The 15,714-nt window shown below is 40.9% G+C and overlaps 2 protein-coding genes across 9 annotated transcripts in view; both read left to right on the top strand.

Moving 5' to 3' along the window:
- Nucleotides 1-7,900, top strand: part of if (integrin subunit alpha inflated) — a 39,986-nt gene extending 32,086 nt beyond the window's left edge. For 5 of the 6 annotated variants that reach the window (XM_089263710.1, XM_089263713.1, XM_089263709.1 and 2 more), the window contains exons 8-13: nt 802-876; nt 3,019-3,413; nt 3,473-4,356; nt 4,431-4,674; nt 4,737-6,356; nt 6,432-7,900. In XM_089263710.1, the coding sequence (XP_089119836.1) occupies nt 802-876; nt 3,019-3,413; nt 3,473-4,356; nt 4,431-4,674; nt 4,737-6,356; nt 6,432-6,521 (3,308 nt within the window). In that variant the 3' untranslated portion in view covers nt 6,522-7,900. The remainder of the gene's footprint in view (nt 1-801; nt 877-3,018; nt 3,414-3,472; nt 4,357-4,430; nt 4,675-4,736; nt 6,357-6,431) is intronic. The other variant, XM_089263714.1, reaches the window with a different exon arrangement.
- Nucleotides 7,901-8,353: 453 nt separating this feature from the next.
- Nucleotides 8,354-15,714, top strand: part of goe (endothelin converting enzyme 1) — a 32,000-nt gene continuing 24,639 nt past the window's right edge. For 2 of the 3 annotated variants that reach the window (XM_089263715.1, XM_089263716.1), the window contains exon 1: nt 8,354-8,856. The gene's annotated coding sequence lies outside the window, so the exon portion shown is untranslated. The remainder of the gene's footprint in view (nt 8,857-15,714) is intronic. The other variant, XM_018109911.3, reaches the window with a different exon arrangement.

A 15,714-nucleotide genomic window follows, 5' to 3' on the forward strand; every position in this document is an offset into this window, starting at 1 on the left:
AATCTCACTTAGTGTTGTCGCTGCCTGAAAGCATAAACCAAACCAAAATTTAAATGGAAACCCCCATTTGGCTAACTATATTTGAATAACGTCCACAGCTCGACAGCAGCTCGAAGTGCCGCTGATAACTAACCACAGACATTAAGTATAGTCGTGTAGTCAGTTTAATATCGATCGATTATTGAAAATTAATTATTGTACTTTATCGTAATACATTTACTGTATCGTATATATAAATCTATTTATATATCTATTACCGTAAATCTTAATCGTAATCGTAATCGTAATCGTGAACGTAATCGTAATTGTAATCGTAATCGTAACTATAACTATTTTTATTTTAACAGTAAATGTAATGATAACTATTATAACTGTATCCGTACCTGTACCGTATAATGCGTCATGATATCCTATTTGAATTTTTAGTCAAAGTTTCTTTTTTTTTTCGTCTCATTTTGATTAATATATGTATTATGTATTATCTTTTTTATTCTCTCTCTCTCTTTTTCTTTTTGCTCCTATTTACACACTGCCTCGGCGCAAAATGCATGCCAAATTTCAATACGAAACCAAAACCTATAAAAACAAAAAACTCGAAAATAAATCATCTATGCATTCTGTACCGAACGCCATGACCTGTGTCTGTTGTTCAACCCAACCACAACCACAACCTCAACCACAACCACAAAAAAAATTAAAATAAAAAAAAACATCGAAACCAAACATAAAATACACATCAAACCTTACAACTTGATATCAAACATTAAACCAAAATACAAAATATGAATACATAAAAAAAAGGACAAACCTACTCAATACCGCCCGATGCCGAGTTTCCATTTAAGCCGCCTTATTATCAGCCCTTCGGCACTGGAGGTAATAATAAAAATACGCAAATTCGCTTCTCACACTGCAAAAGTCAGCAAAATATAAATAAACCAAACAAAAACCAAGCCAAACCTTATATATAGAACATTGATCAACATTAACACTAAAACCAAGTGAAACAATATAAACTGTACAAACTACCTGAACTGTCAGAAATGACGCAAGCTTCTAAAACCTCATTTCTACCCACATAAAATGGTGTGTGATAATATCTACTGTTATATCAACTTCAAACCGAACTCATCTGCTGGCGGGCTAGAGGCTGTCAAGTCGGGTCAGATAGATTGCCCCTGTTCACGATTTGACAGCGATCGCCTAGATTTCTAGCACAGCCCCTACGCTCTGCACCCCACACCCACGCCCATGCCCACTCATCGAAAGCTTCGCTAACAACGAGTGCAACGAGACGGCATCGAAAGTCGCACAGAAGCATTCCGCATTGCCCGATCGCCTCGTCACGCCACAGGCAGCTGCTGTCATCACTAAGCAAACGCTTCAATTAATATGTACCCACCATCTGAGTGGTACGCCCATGTGTGTACCTAAATTCTTAGGCGCCCCAACCATATTGCAAACATAAACATAGTTATAACAAATGAACGGTTAAAGCAGGAGCTGCTTAAGCCTGACGACTTTGCTACAATGTGCAGCCAACCTAACATGAATGCGCATTGCGATAGTTACCGATACATAGAATATGTGCAGTTAAAAGTTGCCGAAATGGGCAGCACCTGTTAGACGCAGCCAACTTAACAACTATAAATGCACAAAGTGCTGCCAAACGTCAACTATTTCTTTCGCTTTACGATATCTCGATCTTTTTTCTTTAATTCATACCTTTCAATATATATTCTGTGAATTGATAATAATTCTCTTTTATTTTCCTAAACTAAACTAGACGTTTATCGATATATGCATATGTAATTCATACAGTTATCGATATACTTCAATTGTGCTCTTAGATTGCCAACGTTTTCTGTTTCTTATCTATATTTCGATGTTTTGTATTCAATTTAGAGTTTTTCGAAACATGAAAAAAAGTTTATTAATAGAATTAAACTTACTGTGCTTTGACAATATCATGTGCAATCTCTGTTGATATCTATCGATAAGCATAGTCAATTTGATATTCATACATGTAAAGTGTCTTGATAGATTATCAAAATGAACTTTGTTTTTTTTTTTTTTTTTTTTTTTTTTCGATATATAGAACTAGCATTAAATTGACTGTTCTTTGCCAATATTGCATTACATATATGTATGTACATATGTATCGATACTTACCTATGTACGCTGCCTAGATCGCATACATCGATATTTCGAATATTTTACACATTCTATTTTCTTCGACAGAGACTAGATCTATTAATCAATCATAATGCTAAATATACGAGCTGACGAGTTGACATTTCCGATCTATCACAATGTCCGGCATTGACACAGATGTTGTATATGTTTTTCTATTTTGATTGCCTTGTCAGGTGAAGTACCTGGTGTCGAGTATGATACATATTTGAATGGGTAAACTCGATTAAGTTTAACATTATGTTTAGGTGGTGTCGTTACAGTGCAATATAAAGCCGATCTCTCTCTATATCCTCTATCTCTCATTCTCTCGCTCTCGCTCTCTTTCTCTCTCTCTCTCTCTCTTGCTTTAACCGTTCCACACCTTACATCTTAAGTTTTTGAATTTAAGTTAACTTGAAAATGGATCGGAATTTTGTTATTTTGGTCTTGCATGTTGGATGTTGGTCTGTTACTAACCAATTCCCTAGGGCTGAGCTAGTCAGCCCCCTTAAAGACGCATTGCATGCTAGTCACCCCCTCACTTGATATCTCGGTACTAATCCATATTTAACGGTAATGTAACGGTAGTGTGCTTTAGTTATTTGGTAATCGTAGTCGTGGTATATCTTGAGCATTTTATTTTTATTGCATTGCTCTTCATTCTTCTTATTATTATTCGTATTATTGTTGTTATTATTGTTGTTGTTGTTGTCATTCAGCATGCCGCTATAATCGTAGCTAATAATACCAACACATCTCACCCCAAAAACTGATCTGAAAGACGATCTGGCCCAAATCGAACCGACCGAACCGCACTCATTCACTTCACCAACATATTCACAGGTCAAGCGATATCCCAGGATGTGACCAGGCCTGAGAATCAGGTGTTCTCCACGGCGGAGAGCTCGTCGGCCAACGATGATTCGTATCTGGGTTATTCCATGGTCACTGGAGATTTTGATGCAGATCGCACTGAAGACGTTGCCATCGGCATGCCGCGCGGCGCCAATCTGTCCGGCAAGGTCGTCGTCAATCGCTGGAATATGGCCAACATCATGAACATATCGGGCCACCAGATTGGCGAGTACTTCGGCTATGCGCTGGCCAGCAGCGATGTGGACGGCGATGGACTCGACGATCTGATCATCGGTGCGCCCATGTACACGGAGCTGAACAATGTCGAGGGCAAGTACGATGTGGGACGTGTCTATGTGGTGCTACAGGGCGGCGTATCTCAGGTAAGTCTGCGGACGGGACTAGCTCAGGATTCGACTTTGATATCCTTGTTTGTTTACAGTCGGATCGCTGGAATAACGAGTTCATACGAGAAGGTTTTCAGACCAAGGGACGCTTTGGCCTGGCTCTCACCACGCTGGGTGATGTCAACGGCGATGGCTATGGTGACTTTGCAGTGGGTGCACCCTACGATGGACCCGAGGGCCGTGGTGTGGTGTACATCTATCATGGCTCTGCCCTGGGTCCCCTGCTGAAGCCCTCGCAGATCATTAAGGCTGAAAGTCTGGTCGAGGCGGCTCCATATCCGCGCACCTTCGGCTTTGCGTTGTCCGGCGGAGTGGACATGGATGGCAACACGTATCCGGACTTGGCCGTTGGCGCCTATGCCTCGGATCAGGTGTTTATTTTCAAGTCACGCCCTGTGGCCGCTGTCAATGCGGAAACGGTGTTTGCCAGTGCCTCGAAGCTGATCAGCCTGGAGGACCGCACCTGCCAGCTGCAGCGCGATCACAAGATGGTGCCCTGCATGCCATTGAGCACCTGCTGGAGCTACACCGGTCGCTATCTGCCCGCTCAGTTGGACTTTGAAGTCTCCTGGCTGCTGGATGCCAAGAAGACGCGCAATCCCCGCATGTTCTTCCTGCGTGACGAGGGCAAGAACATACGCAACCAGACGATCCGACTCGCCTACGGCCAAAGATATTGCCTCAACGAGACCGTCTACCTCATGGACGGTGTCCAGGATAAGCTGACACCCCTCGAGGTAGAGGCGCGCTACAACCTGCGCAGCAGTCGCCCCATCGAATCCCGTTCCAGGACACGTCGCGCAGCCCTTGAGCCGGTCATCGATCAGAACCGCGAGATCATTCTACGCGATGCGATCAACATACAAAAGAACTGCGGACCGGACAACATCTGTGAGCCCGATCTGTCACTGACCGTAACGTATGTTCGCTTAGCTCTTAACGTCTTCTTTCCCTTTGTGGTCTAATCGGATTCCTCTCCTTCCTTTTCAATAGGGCCGTCGACAAGTATCTGTTTGTGTCTGGCGAGCCGCTGACCATTGAGGTGCTCATCAAGAACAACAACGAGGATGCCTTCGAGGCTGCGTTCTACATGATGACGCCCAAGGACTTGCAGTTCACCAAGCTGCAGCAGCTGGGCGAGAAGATCGACATGCCCATCACCTGCTCAGCGCCCGATGCCAGCAACAACTACACTCTCAAATGTGACATTGGTAATCCGCTTAAGGGTGGCAACATGGTGAGTCCAACGATGAGGTAATCCCGAGAGGTCAGCCTAATCCATTGAAAATCGACCAACAGACTCACTTTGCGGTCAGCTTCGTGCCGGCGGAGAAGCACACGAAGACGTCCAGCTACGATTTCTATTGGGTGGCCAATTCCACAAATGTGGAGCGCAAGAACTCCGAGTACGATAATGTGGGCAGCAAGAGCATTGGCGTCTGGGTGGAGACCGACCTGACCATCAAGGGCACCTCGCTGCCCGACTATCAGGTGTACAAGGCAGCCGACTACAAGGCACCCGGCAATGCCACCACCGAGGACGAGCTGGGTCCACAGGTGGTGCACATCTATGAGCTGCGCAACAATCTTAGTTCGTACATTGAGGGCGCCGTCGTGGACATCTACTATCCCTATCAGACCGAATCTGGTGATCCACTCATGTACATCGTCAATCAGCCGGAGACTGGCGGTAAAATCCGCTGCGACATGATCGAGGTTAACGAGCTGGGCCTCAAGCTGAACGAGAAGCAGAAGAACAAGTCCTATCTGCATGCCCAGGGTGCGATAAGCAACTCTGTGCCGGCCACATGGGATGCTTCGGCTGGCGGCGAGGAAGCTGGCGGTCATGTGGAGATCTCGCATGGCATCCAAACCGGAAACACGGTCGGCGTCACCGTCGGCAACGACAACCAGCGCAGCCTGACACCCAAGCAGAAGGAGATGTTGGAGCGCGAGGACGCCCAGGATGCGGCTGGAGACGCCTCCTTTGTGCACTTGGATCGTGCCAATCAAGCGGGCTCGAGCAGCAGCCACGAGGCGAACATGAATCAGAGCAGCGGCAGCTTCTCTAGTGCTGGTTTCATTCCAGCTGCGCCCAGCGGCGAGTTGCTCAGCCACAGCACCCATGGCCACATTCAAATGGCACCGCCTCAGGTTGCCTCCGGCTCCAGATCCAGCTACCAAATGCGACCCCAACAGCAGCGGCAGCAGCAAGTCTATCTGGCTGGCGGCCCAGTGGACAAGTCAATGTATGGCGGACGCAATGGCGACTTCCATGCGGGCACCCTTGATCTGGGCACCTTCAACCGTGGCAACGTGGACAATGAGCTGCACAACAGCCAGGTGCAGTACGGCCAGCCAGCTGTGCAGCGACGTGTGGTCTATAGCTCCGGCAGCAAGCCGTACTATGGCCGTGAGAACGAGGACTTTTACGACGAGGACAATCAACAGCAGAAGGCGTTTGGCCAGTGGCACAGCTCCAGCTCCAGCTCCAACTCGAACTCTGCGCCTCGCCGCTACAGGCGCGACATCCCCACTACGATAGAGATGCGCCTGGCGAATGGCACGTCACCCTGCCTGGGTGTGCGATGCCGTCGGCTGCGCTGCTACTTGGAGAATCTGGGATACGAGGATGCGGATGCGGCCTTTGTGGCCATACGTGCTCGCATGGTAGCCACCACCATGGAGAAGCTGGCGCCCACTGTGCCATTGAATGTATCCACGCTCGCCGTGGCGAACGTGACCAGCTTGCCCTTCATTGGCAAGCCCAAGGAGAAGATATTGAAGACGCACGAGATCTTCTACAAGGCGCAGCCAGAGCCGCAACAGGTGCCCGATGTGGTGCCGCTCTGGGTTGTTGTCTTGGCTGCATGTGCGGGTGCTCTGATCTTTCTACTGCTCGTACTGCTGCTCTACAAGGTGAGTGCTTAGCCAATGCAACAACCAACTGAGTCTCTTATATGTTCTATGTTTCCTTTTCCGTTTAATTTTTAGTGCGGCTTCTTCAAGCGCAATCGACCCGCAGATCACTCGCAGGAGCGACAACCGTTGCGCAACGGTTACCATGGCGATGAACATCTGTAAACTCATTGCAACCGCAGCAGCAGCTGTCAAAATTTATATAACAGAACTGCAAAAAAAAAACGAACAATTAACATCGCACTAAAAATGTACTAAAAACAATGCAGCTAGATGCAAACAAACAACGGTTCTAAAAACAGCAAAAAACACTACTAAAACAACGAACGCACTTAACCAAGTTTCAAACCGCGCACGCGTTTTAAAAACGCGGGCATAAGCACGACAACAGAAGCAAAAGAAAATTAAGAAAAAAAAAACTTACAAAAATCATGTGCGATGTTGCGTAGACTTTTTTTTTAAGAAGAAAAGAAAACAAGTAAAAATTGCCTAGTCACGAATTAAGAACTCTCGAAAGCGAAACGGTTTAATTATATAATTATATGTTTTTTTTTTTTTTATTATTTTTATTTCGACTATTTTTTTTTCCACGGAGCTTGCAAATATTTGAACGAAGGAGTTACAAGTGCTATATTAATCTCTACTAAAGATAACTATGTTAAGTGTATGTGTGAATGCCTGAGAGAGAGAGAGAGAATGTGTGACTGAAAGAGTGTGTGGCCATGAAAGAGTGAGTGAGCAGGAGACAGAGAGAGAGAGAGAGAGAATGCATGTGTTATTTCTGATTTTTTTTTGTTTTTCTTAGCTAATATAAAATGAGCAGAAAAGAAAACTAAATAAATGAATTTTATTTGTAACCACGATTCAAATGCTGCCCGCAGAGAAGCTGCCACGCCTACTGGTCGTAGCATAATTATAAAAATAAACTAAAATAATAGGTGCTAATTTACTATGTTTCATTGCACTTGTTTGCAACTTTTCAAGAAATTTTGTTGTGCGTGCGAGAGAAGTTAATTTTGAAAATACTTATTTATATACGCGATTTGATTGTTTTAAATTTATTTGTCAAACTCAAAGTTTGAGAAAATTGAAATTGGAAACAAATACAACTAATTCGATAAATTTGTGTAATATTATATATTTCTCCTTCTTATTCTGGTAAACCTCATTGTGTATATACTAAAAAACAAAAAAAGAAAACAAAAAAACCAAAACATTTAAGACGTTTATTTAATTAATAATTAATAATGCATTTATTTCTATTCTACACCGCAAGAAGACAGAAGAATACCGACTTCTTTCGGTGTATTCTCGAAATGAACAATGGGTAGTGTATCCGCATAGCTGGTTATTCCCCACAGTCTGCCCCCCTAGCTATTCAGTTTGTTATTCTTATAATTTTAAACACAACTCGCTATTGTTTAATTTATTAACTGTACTTATAAATGCGTGTGTTATACATATTTTTTCGCTAATATTGTATTACATTTAATTCTTTATTATAAATTTATAAATAAAAATTACGCTCGAATTGTAAAAACAAATGCACTTTTGACTTTAATTTTGGGTACAAGCTTGTAACAAAAAGCAAATTCAAAAATTTAAATCAATAATGAGAAACAATATCTGTCAGCTTGTGTCAGTTAGCATTTCTTCTACGTCATCTAGTTATCGCTTGGGAACTTGTCTCACTTTGCGCTAACGTACTCTTTCTGCGCTTACGTAGTTAGCGCTGATTGTGGGGTTCGTGTATTAGCTAAGCTGCGCGCCTGCAAATGTAAACAATTTTGTTTTAAATTTGAAGTCAACTCATTCTTTTTGCTTTTATTTAGTTAGAAATTACATGCAAATATAGTTTATTTCAAATTAAATAAATTAAATTTAAATTTAATACAGCATGCATCATGTTTGTTTGCAAGCAGCGGCAGTAGCGCGTAGCTGCACTCAAGCTACGAATACGTCGCACGATACATAGAACGGTAATTGCGGCGTTCATTTTGTTCTACATTTCACTTTAGTGCTCATTGAGAAAGCAACGCAGCGCGACGTGTGCTACGCAGTTGACGAGCGTTCGTAGGTGGTTTAGCTAGTGTGCACGTAAAACTGTAATTCTGTCTCTTCTTCATTCTACTTCAAATATCAACGAATGTAATATTTTTGTTTTCTTTTTCGGATCTTATATGCGTTTTTTTTTTGACTGTGTACGTAAGTGTGTATAGAAAGTGCATGGCTCTCCGTGAGAATCTAAGCTGAGCGCGGTTGCGAGAGTCAATAGTGTGAGAAATTTAAAGAGAGCAACAATAAATGCAAATCTAACTGTTAGCGTGTCTTTAAAGTGCGTTGTGGGCTAATATGTTTATTGAGTGTTGCTAAGTGTTTGCTGATTATTTTTGAAACAACAAATATAATTAACAAGAGTGAGAGCAACAACAATAACAAAGAACTCATATCAAAGGTAAAAGCAAAATTGTTTAAGCTGAGCTTCAGTTGGCGAGTGAATGTATATGTGTATATAGTTGTGTGTGTGTTGTGGAATGCAAGAGACAACAAAAGTACAAATGTGGAGTACATTCAGAGTAAAGAGAGCGTACTGCCAAGCCGTAGTTAACAAGTCAAAAAATGTCTCGGTGTTTGTGAGTTTTAGTTTATTTTATTTTACTTTTTTTTGTGAGAAATGCCGGCACAACCGGTTCGGCAAGTCACCAAACCAAGCCAAACCAGCGATAAGAACGAAAAAAAAAAAGAGAAAGAAATAAGAAGAAGAGCGGCGCGAGAAGCAATGTCAATGCTATGTACGAAGATCGCCACGGCAGCAGCAGAGGCAACGGCAGTGTTGTCTCGTTTTCATTGCATGAGATGCTGTGCTGCATTCTCTTCCCCCAACAACAGCAACATTGTATCGTTTTTATAGCTTGAGAAGCCACGCAGTATTCAGCTGGTGGTTGTTGATGTGACTGCCAGCCACCCACCCACACAGGACACATGTGCTCGTTCCTAAAAAAAAGAGAAACGCAAAAATTCCCATAATTAATGCGTAACAGCGGTGACGTCGACGTCGACAGCAGCTGCGTCGTCAGCGCTCAGGGATGCGCAATAACCGTTCGCAGGCGAGCCATGCACATGCGCATGTGCATGTGTGTTTGAGTGTGTGTGTTTGTGAATACAGATCTTAGCTCTGTCGGCGTTGACGTTTCCGCTTCTTTTAGTGCTGCTATTACTTTTACGCGAATTCACGTACCGTTAACTTTTTCCTTCTCTTTCTTGTTTTTGTGCATGTGCAAGTGCTGCTTGTTGTTGTTAATGTAGCATCGTTTGGTTTTGCCTTTGCATTTGCGCATTGTGGCGCTCACGCACGACTTGAACCCATCGACTCCTCCCACCCCCACACACATAGCTCGTTAACTGCCGTTACCTTTTTTCACCCGCATCATCGCATCGTTTATGCACGTTGCTAGTTCCACTATCCCTGATACCCTTTTAAACTATGGTATTAGCAATAATATCACAATATACATATACATACACATGTATGCAACTTAATAATTATACTCGAGTCGCTTTGCAGTTGGAGCATATGTATGTATGTAGAGATATTTTTATAAGGGTATTTAATTTTCGGTATTCAAAAATCAGCTGTAATTTCTGGTGTTCTTTTTGCAGTTGTTACAAAGCAGCTGCGAACAGTGTTTACGGTTATTGTATGCAAACCTAACAATATACATATGTATGTATGTTCGGTGCGAGCTGCGTCTGGCTTTGTGTATGTGTGTGTTAGTGATGTACATAAATATGGCAACTAACCGCACCTTCTTCCGTTAAACGTTTGAACTTCTGATTTACGCTTGAACTAACAGCAAAGTCGTCATCGCTTTCACGTTGTTTCGTATAAGCGAACTATATATATCTATATATACATATGTACATATATAATGTCTGTGAGATTGAGTTTGTGTGTATGTAAGTTTCCATGTATGCAAAAAAATAAATATATGTATGTATATTGCAGGAGCAGTTTTGAAATCGGTTGGAAAATGAGAAACTTAGCTTGCCAATAAATTTTGAGCTGCGATTATTTTTAGCATCGTTACGTTACGTTATGCCGCATACGTTATCAGTAAGTTGTCTGTTGATTATCACCTTGTCCATGTAGATTATCACCTTACACACATATACGTGTGCAGGGTATCTGCAAGTCGTGTACTGCCGAGCAGCTAAAGATTTTGATTGATTACTGTTTTCTAATCTATAAAAACAATTTGAATACTGATATTTTTTAATGTATGTATGTATAGAACAATTTTATTTGATTTGTTTTTACCTGTTTATATTTACTTAAGTGCATATCAGGTGCAACATATCGAGTACACACTGTACGCGTGCAAATGTTTGTCTAGGTATTATTATATGTACATATATATTTTTTTTAAATATTCTGCTGCACATTGCCTTATCAGTTGTCGCTGATCAAACACATTCACATTTACCTTGTGCACAACTGAGCGTAAACAGCGCAGTCGGCGGCGCTGCTGGCGTCGCTGTTTAGCAACTACAACTAGGCTGACAAATTGTTGACACATTTATTTTCAACGACAACAGCAATTCAGAGCTCTGTTGTTGTTGGAGTTGTGCAAGCCAGGCTGGCTGCCGGCAAGGTTATTGACGGGCAGAGCTGCCCAATACAAATGTCAAATTTCTAGTTTCTGCTTATACCCAGCACTCATTACTAACGGGTATACCAAGGCCCATGCCTATGCAGCCGATCATTCTGTCTCTATAAGCTACATGGACATTTTCCGTCTATCCTAGATTTTATTGACAAATATTTGAATGCTATGTGAAAGTCAATAAAGAGATACCCTGTAATGCAGAATATTGTCAAATATGAATATGTATAGTGTGGTATAATTAGGGGAATCTTTAGGTCGAGTGTTCGGCGGTTGGGTCTAGATTTTAGTTACAAACAAATATTTGAATGGCATGTGAATGTCAACAATGAGATACCCTGCAATGCAGTACATTGCTATATATGAGTATGGGTACGGTATGGTCTAGCACTCGAGGCTAGATTTTTGTAGATGATGGCATGTCATGAAATACCCTGTAATGGTGCACATTATAATATATGTATGTGTATATTAGAATAGCATATTTATCAATGGGTATCTTATGGTCGTGCACTCGAGACTAGACCGAGTTTGCTTGTTTTTTGTTTGTTTGTTTGTTGTTGTGTCAAGTATCTTGAAACATTTTTATACCCTGAACCCATTGAAAATGGGAAATCAGGGTATAATGTTTTTGTGTAAAAGTATGTAACAGGCAGAAGGAATCATCGCAGACCCCACAAAGTATATATATTCTTGATCAGCACGATGAGCTGAGTCGATATAGCCCTGTCCGTCTGTCCGTCCGTCCGTCCGTCCGTCCGTCCGTCCGTCCGTCCGTCCGTATGAACGCCGAGATCTCAGAAGATATAAGAGCTAGAGAGCTGAAATTTTTTGTGCATACTCGTGTATACCATACGCAGTACGAGTTTGCTTTATTTTTTCGATAACTCATCCGATAACTTTTTTATCGAGAATAATTGAAAAATTGATTTTGTTTTTTGAGCCTCATTGGAATACTATTAGACATAGAGACTTCAGATTTACTGTGTATATATATATGATGAATACAAACATTTTGTAATCAACAGATTTTGGATACCACGCCCCCTTCGCCCCCAATTTGCAAAAAACGTATTTCAAGTACTAGAGACTTGTGCTTTAAAATGTACACACATTTTGACCATATGATTACGGTCTGAAAATTTCATTAGGATTGCATGTCTACAAAAAAAGTTATTCATCAAATAAATTCTCATACTATTGCCCACACTGCAGCGCAGCCCAAGCGCAGTCGCTGCTTACTGCGCAGTTAGCAGAGCGCGGGCGCGTGAGGGTGGATGCATGTGTATGTATGTGTGCGTGCATAAAAGAAGTGCAGAATGATAAGAATATCAGCTTGGAGGGTTCAGGGTATCTCCTAGTCGAGCAGTCTCGACTAGAGTCTTCTTACTTGTTTAATAATGGGCGACGATGTTCGGTGCGCCATTAAGCCAAATTAAATGTCAATAGCACAATAACGTACAAGACAGCAACAACAACGAGAACACAACAACAGCAAAGTGAAATTTTTATGGTAGAGCAGCAAATGAAATTAATATGATAATGCTACGACAACAGCGATGCTGAACCTTAAATACTCTGATATGATTTTCGAAAAATTATAAATATATTTTCAAAATATGCTTAAATAGCACAGATCTTTGTTATTCATAAAAAATTTAATTAAAAGTTAAATAAATTAAAAAATAATTAGAATTGAAATTTAAATAATTATTAAATTTAAATTTATATTTAAATTTAAACAAAATTAAATTTAAATTTAAATAAAATTAAACTTCAAGTTAAATTTAAACAAAAATAAATTTAAATTAATTGAAAATGTAAATATTTATCCGTTTGGTGGGAGATAACTATCTGTCCGATTTCATGTAGCATAGACAACCCGAAATAGCCTTAATGAAGAGCATTTAATTAGTGGCTAGTTGGCTTGGCCAGGTGCTCGGCAGATTCAGTTTGACAGGTGTGCAACTTCAACAGCCAATTACACATCCGTCAAATTGAATTTCCATGCCAAAATTGATTTTTTGTTTGAGTGAATGTTGTTGCATGTTAAGCAGTGTAATTATTCATTTCAAATAGATGTCCAAATTTGCAAGCAATTATTTATTTATGCTCTGTGACCGCCAGCAATTTGACATAATTAATCAAATATTGTCGGCTTTCCATGGAGCTCCACTAATGCCCGCCATTTAAGGCAGGCCAAATTGAATCTTGTGTGGGCCTTTATTTGTTACTATTCGAATCTAGGTGTGTGCCAGCCAAATGTGGGCGGAGTGAATTTTTTAATGCTCAAAATAATACTAATTATCTTACGAAGAAGATAAAAGAAGATCTGTGGCCTGCAACAAGATATAGTGACTGCCATACTATGTATGTATGTAATTCCACATTATCAATGGAGTATATTTGAATTGAAGCCATCCAGTGGAGCTAGAAACTTAAATACTCGGTGGTATTTTTGGTTTTATAAAGACCTAAAATTATTTCAATGCACTCATTAAGCGTATGGCAAATCGGAAAACACTCCATTTGGGGTAAAAAATATATTGTTATAGTAAACATATACATATGTGCCCATTAAAGTATCCCATAACTATAATATAATATGTTAGAAGATATTATCTTCTACACTATTACGACTAGAAGTCTCCAATTAAGATTTATTTCTATTGACTTGGCTAATTGATACATATGTACATATATCTTTCAGTTTTGACTGACACTTGAGATTATGATTTTCATTTTTTACTTGAAACCAGATTATTTTGTCTCGATTTTATTTTGACTGAAAGTGCTTTATTTCGAGCTAAGATGAGCTTAAGGGTTTATTTGAGCTCTGAACTGGCATTCTTTAGCTGCAAATGCAAATAATAATAAACATAAATATATCTTTCGATTTTTGCCTATCGCAGCAGCTTTCACGCATTTGGTGCCTATCCTGAAAACCAGCTTTGGGGCGAATCTCGAATTGCGTCGCAGGCTGCGTAACGAAAACCATCAATGGATGGATAGGGGATGGAGCTGTCAGCACCGGCAACGCGGAAGATAATGCAAAGTGCGCAACACGTAAATGGAGTGAAATCGCTGGGGTGGGGTGGGATGGCGGCAGCGGGGCAGCGGGGCAGCGGGGCAGCGGGGCAGCGGGGCAGCAAGTGTGCGGCAAGAGCCGTTTGTTTGTTGTTGTTGTTGCCTTAAAAAGTGCAACGCAAAAGCAAAGCCAAGCAGGAAGCTCACTCGACTTGGGCATAAGCCAAATTTATAATGCGAATCAAGCATTTTGGATGGGACAGTTGCGCGTTTAACAATCCAATATATGTGTCTCTTTCAATTTCCCAATAAGTGTGTGTGCGTGTGTGTGTTGTGTCTTGTCTTGCCTTGTCTTGGAGCGTCGTGTGCCCATTATTCAAAGTGCCGCAGCGGCACTTTTGCTTTGATAGACTTCGCCGCCGTCATCGTCGCGACCCATTTAAGATCATATTGCATTTGCATTATTTATTATTGTTATTATTATTAGTATTATATTTTGTTTTCCCCCATAAATTTTACGCTATGGTCAGCTAAAGATGCAAACTGCGAAAAAATCGTATGCATAATGAATATGTGTAAATAAACAGCTGCAAAATAGACTTTTTGAAAAGCGGAAATCAAAAATATTGGAACAAATTAGAGATGCATAGAAATGAATTTCAAATGTGTGTCGTATATGGGGGATATGCAAGCGATAATAGTGCCATAGACATTGATTCAATTTCCATGTATCAGCTCAAAATAGTTTTCTATTATCATACTATATATGAAACATATATTAAATTGAGCTCTGTTTTACTTTTAATATAGAGGATGAAAAATCCATGAAGATATGGCAAATGCTATGTATTTTACTGTATGTAAAGCAGGAATGTATTTATCATCTCGATCTAGTTGATCTCCATAAAGATGTAATCAATCTTTAACATTTAGCTTATGTAGTTAAGCAAATGTTTGCTTAGCACTCAGCTCAAACAAATGCAAATAGCATTAAGATGATTACACGAGATGATATCATGCTGAAAGCAAACGTTTAGAAATTCAGAAACTCACCTGCAAACAAACACATATGTATATGCATGTATGTGTGCGTGTGTGCGTGTATGTGTTTATGCATGTATATTTGCGTTAGACTTTAAACTGACTAACTACAATAACTTATCTGACTATTACTCAACCCGATTGCGTTCGTCCGCTATTGTTTGGGCCATGGCTTTTGATGAAGTGGGCCCTTGGGAAAGAGATGGAGATAGTTGATAGCTGGTCGTGGTTTCATTTACAAAACCCTCGCAATTATTACGTATGCACCATATTCATTTTTAATTAAAACAAATGAATGATAAAACAAAAACATTTGACTTGGGTTCGAAGGAAGCTCGAGGTTTATTCATATTCATGTCGCTTGGCCAAATAGTTATCTGAGATTGTCGCACTCACGCCGAGATAGAGACATTCTTTATTGCTTAGTGCCAATGGGCACTGAGTAAATGAGTAAACGACTAAAACTGGTCCCGAATTAAGCAATAATCGCTGGGACGATAAGATAGCCAGCGTTTCAATGCTTCTCTTCACTTTGTCGCCTTATTTTGGGCTTTTGTTTCGGACTGCTGGTCAGCTGGACGTAATCCAGCCCAAGTTTCAAGTTGACCATCGCTTATCACGATTAC

The sequence above is a fragment of the Drosophila navojoa genome, chromosome X, assembly GCF_054131105.1.
Source record: "Drosophila navojoa isolate 15081-1374.11 chromosome X, UAZ_NAV_1.0, whole genome shotgun sequence".
NCBI classification, from domain to species: Eukaryota; Metazoa; Arthropoda; class Insecta; order Diptera; family Drosophilidae; genus Drosophila; species Drosophila navojoa.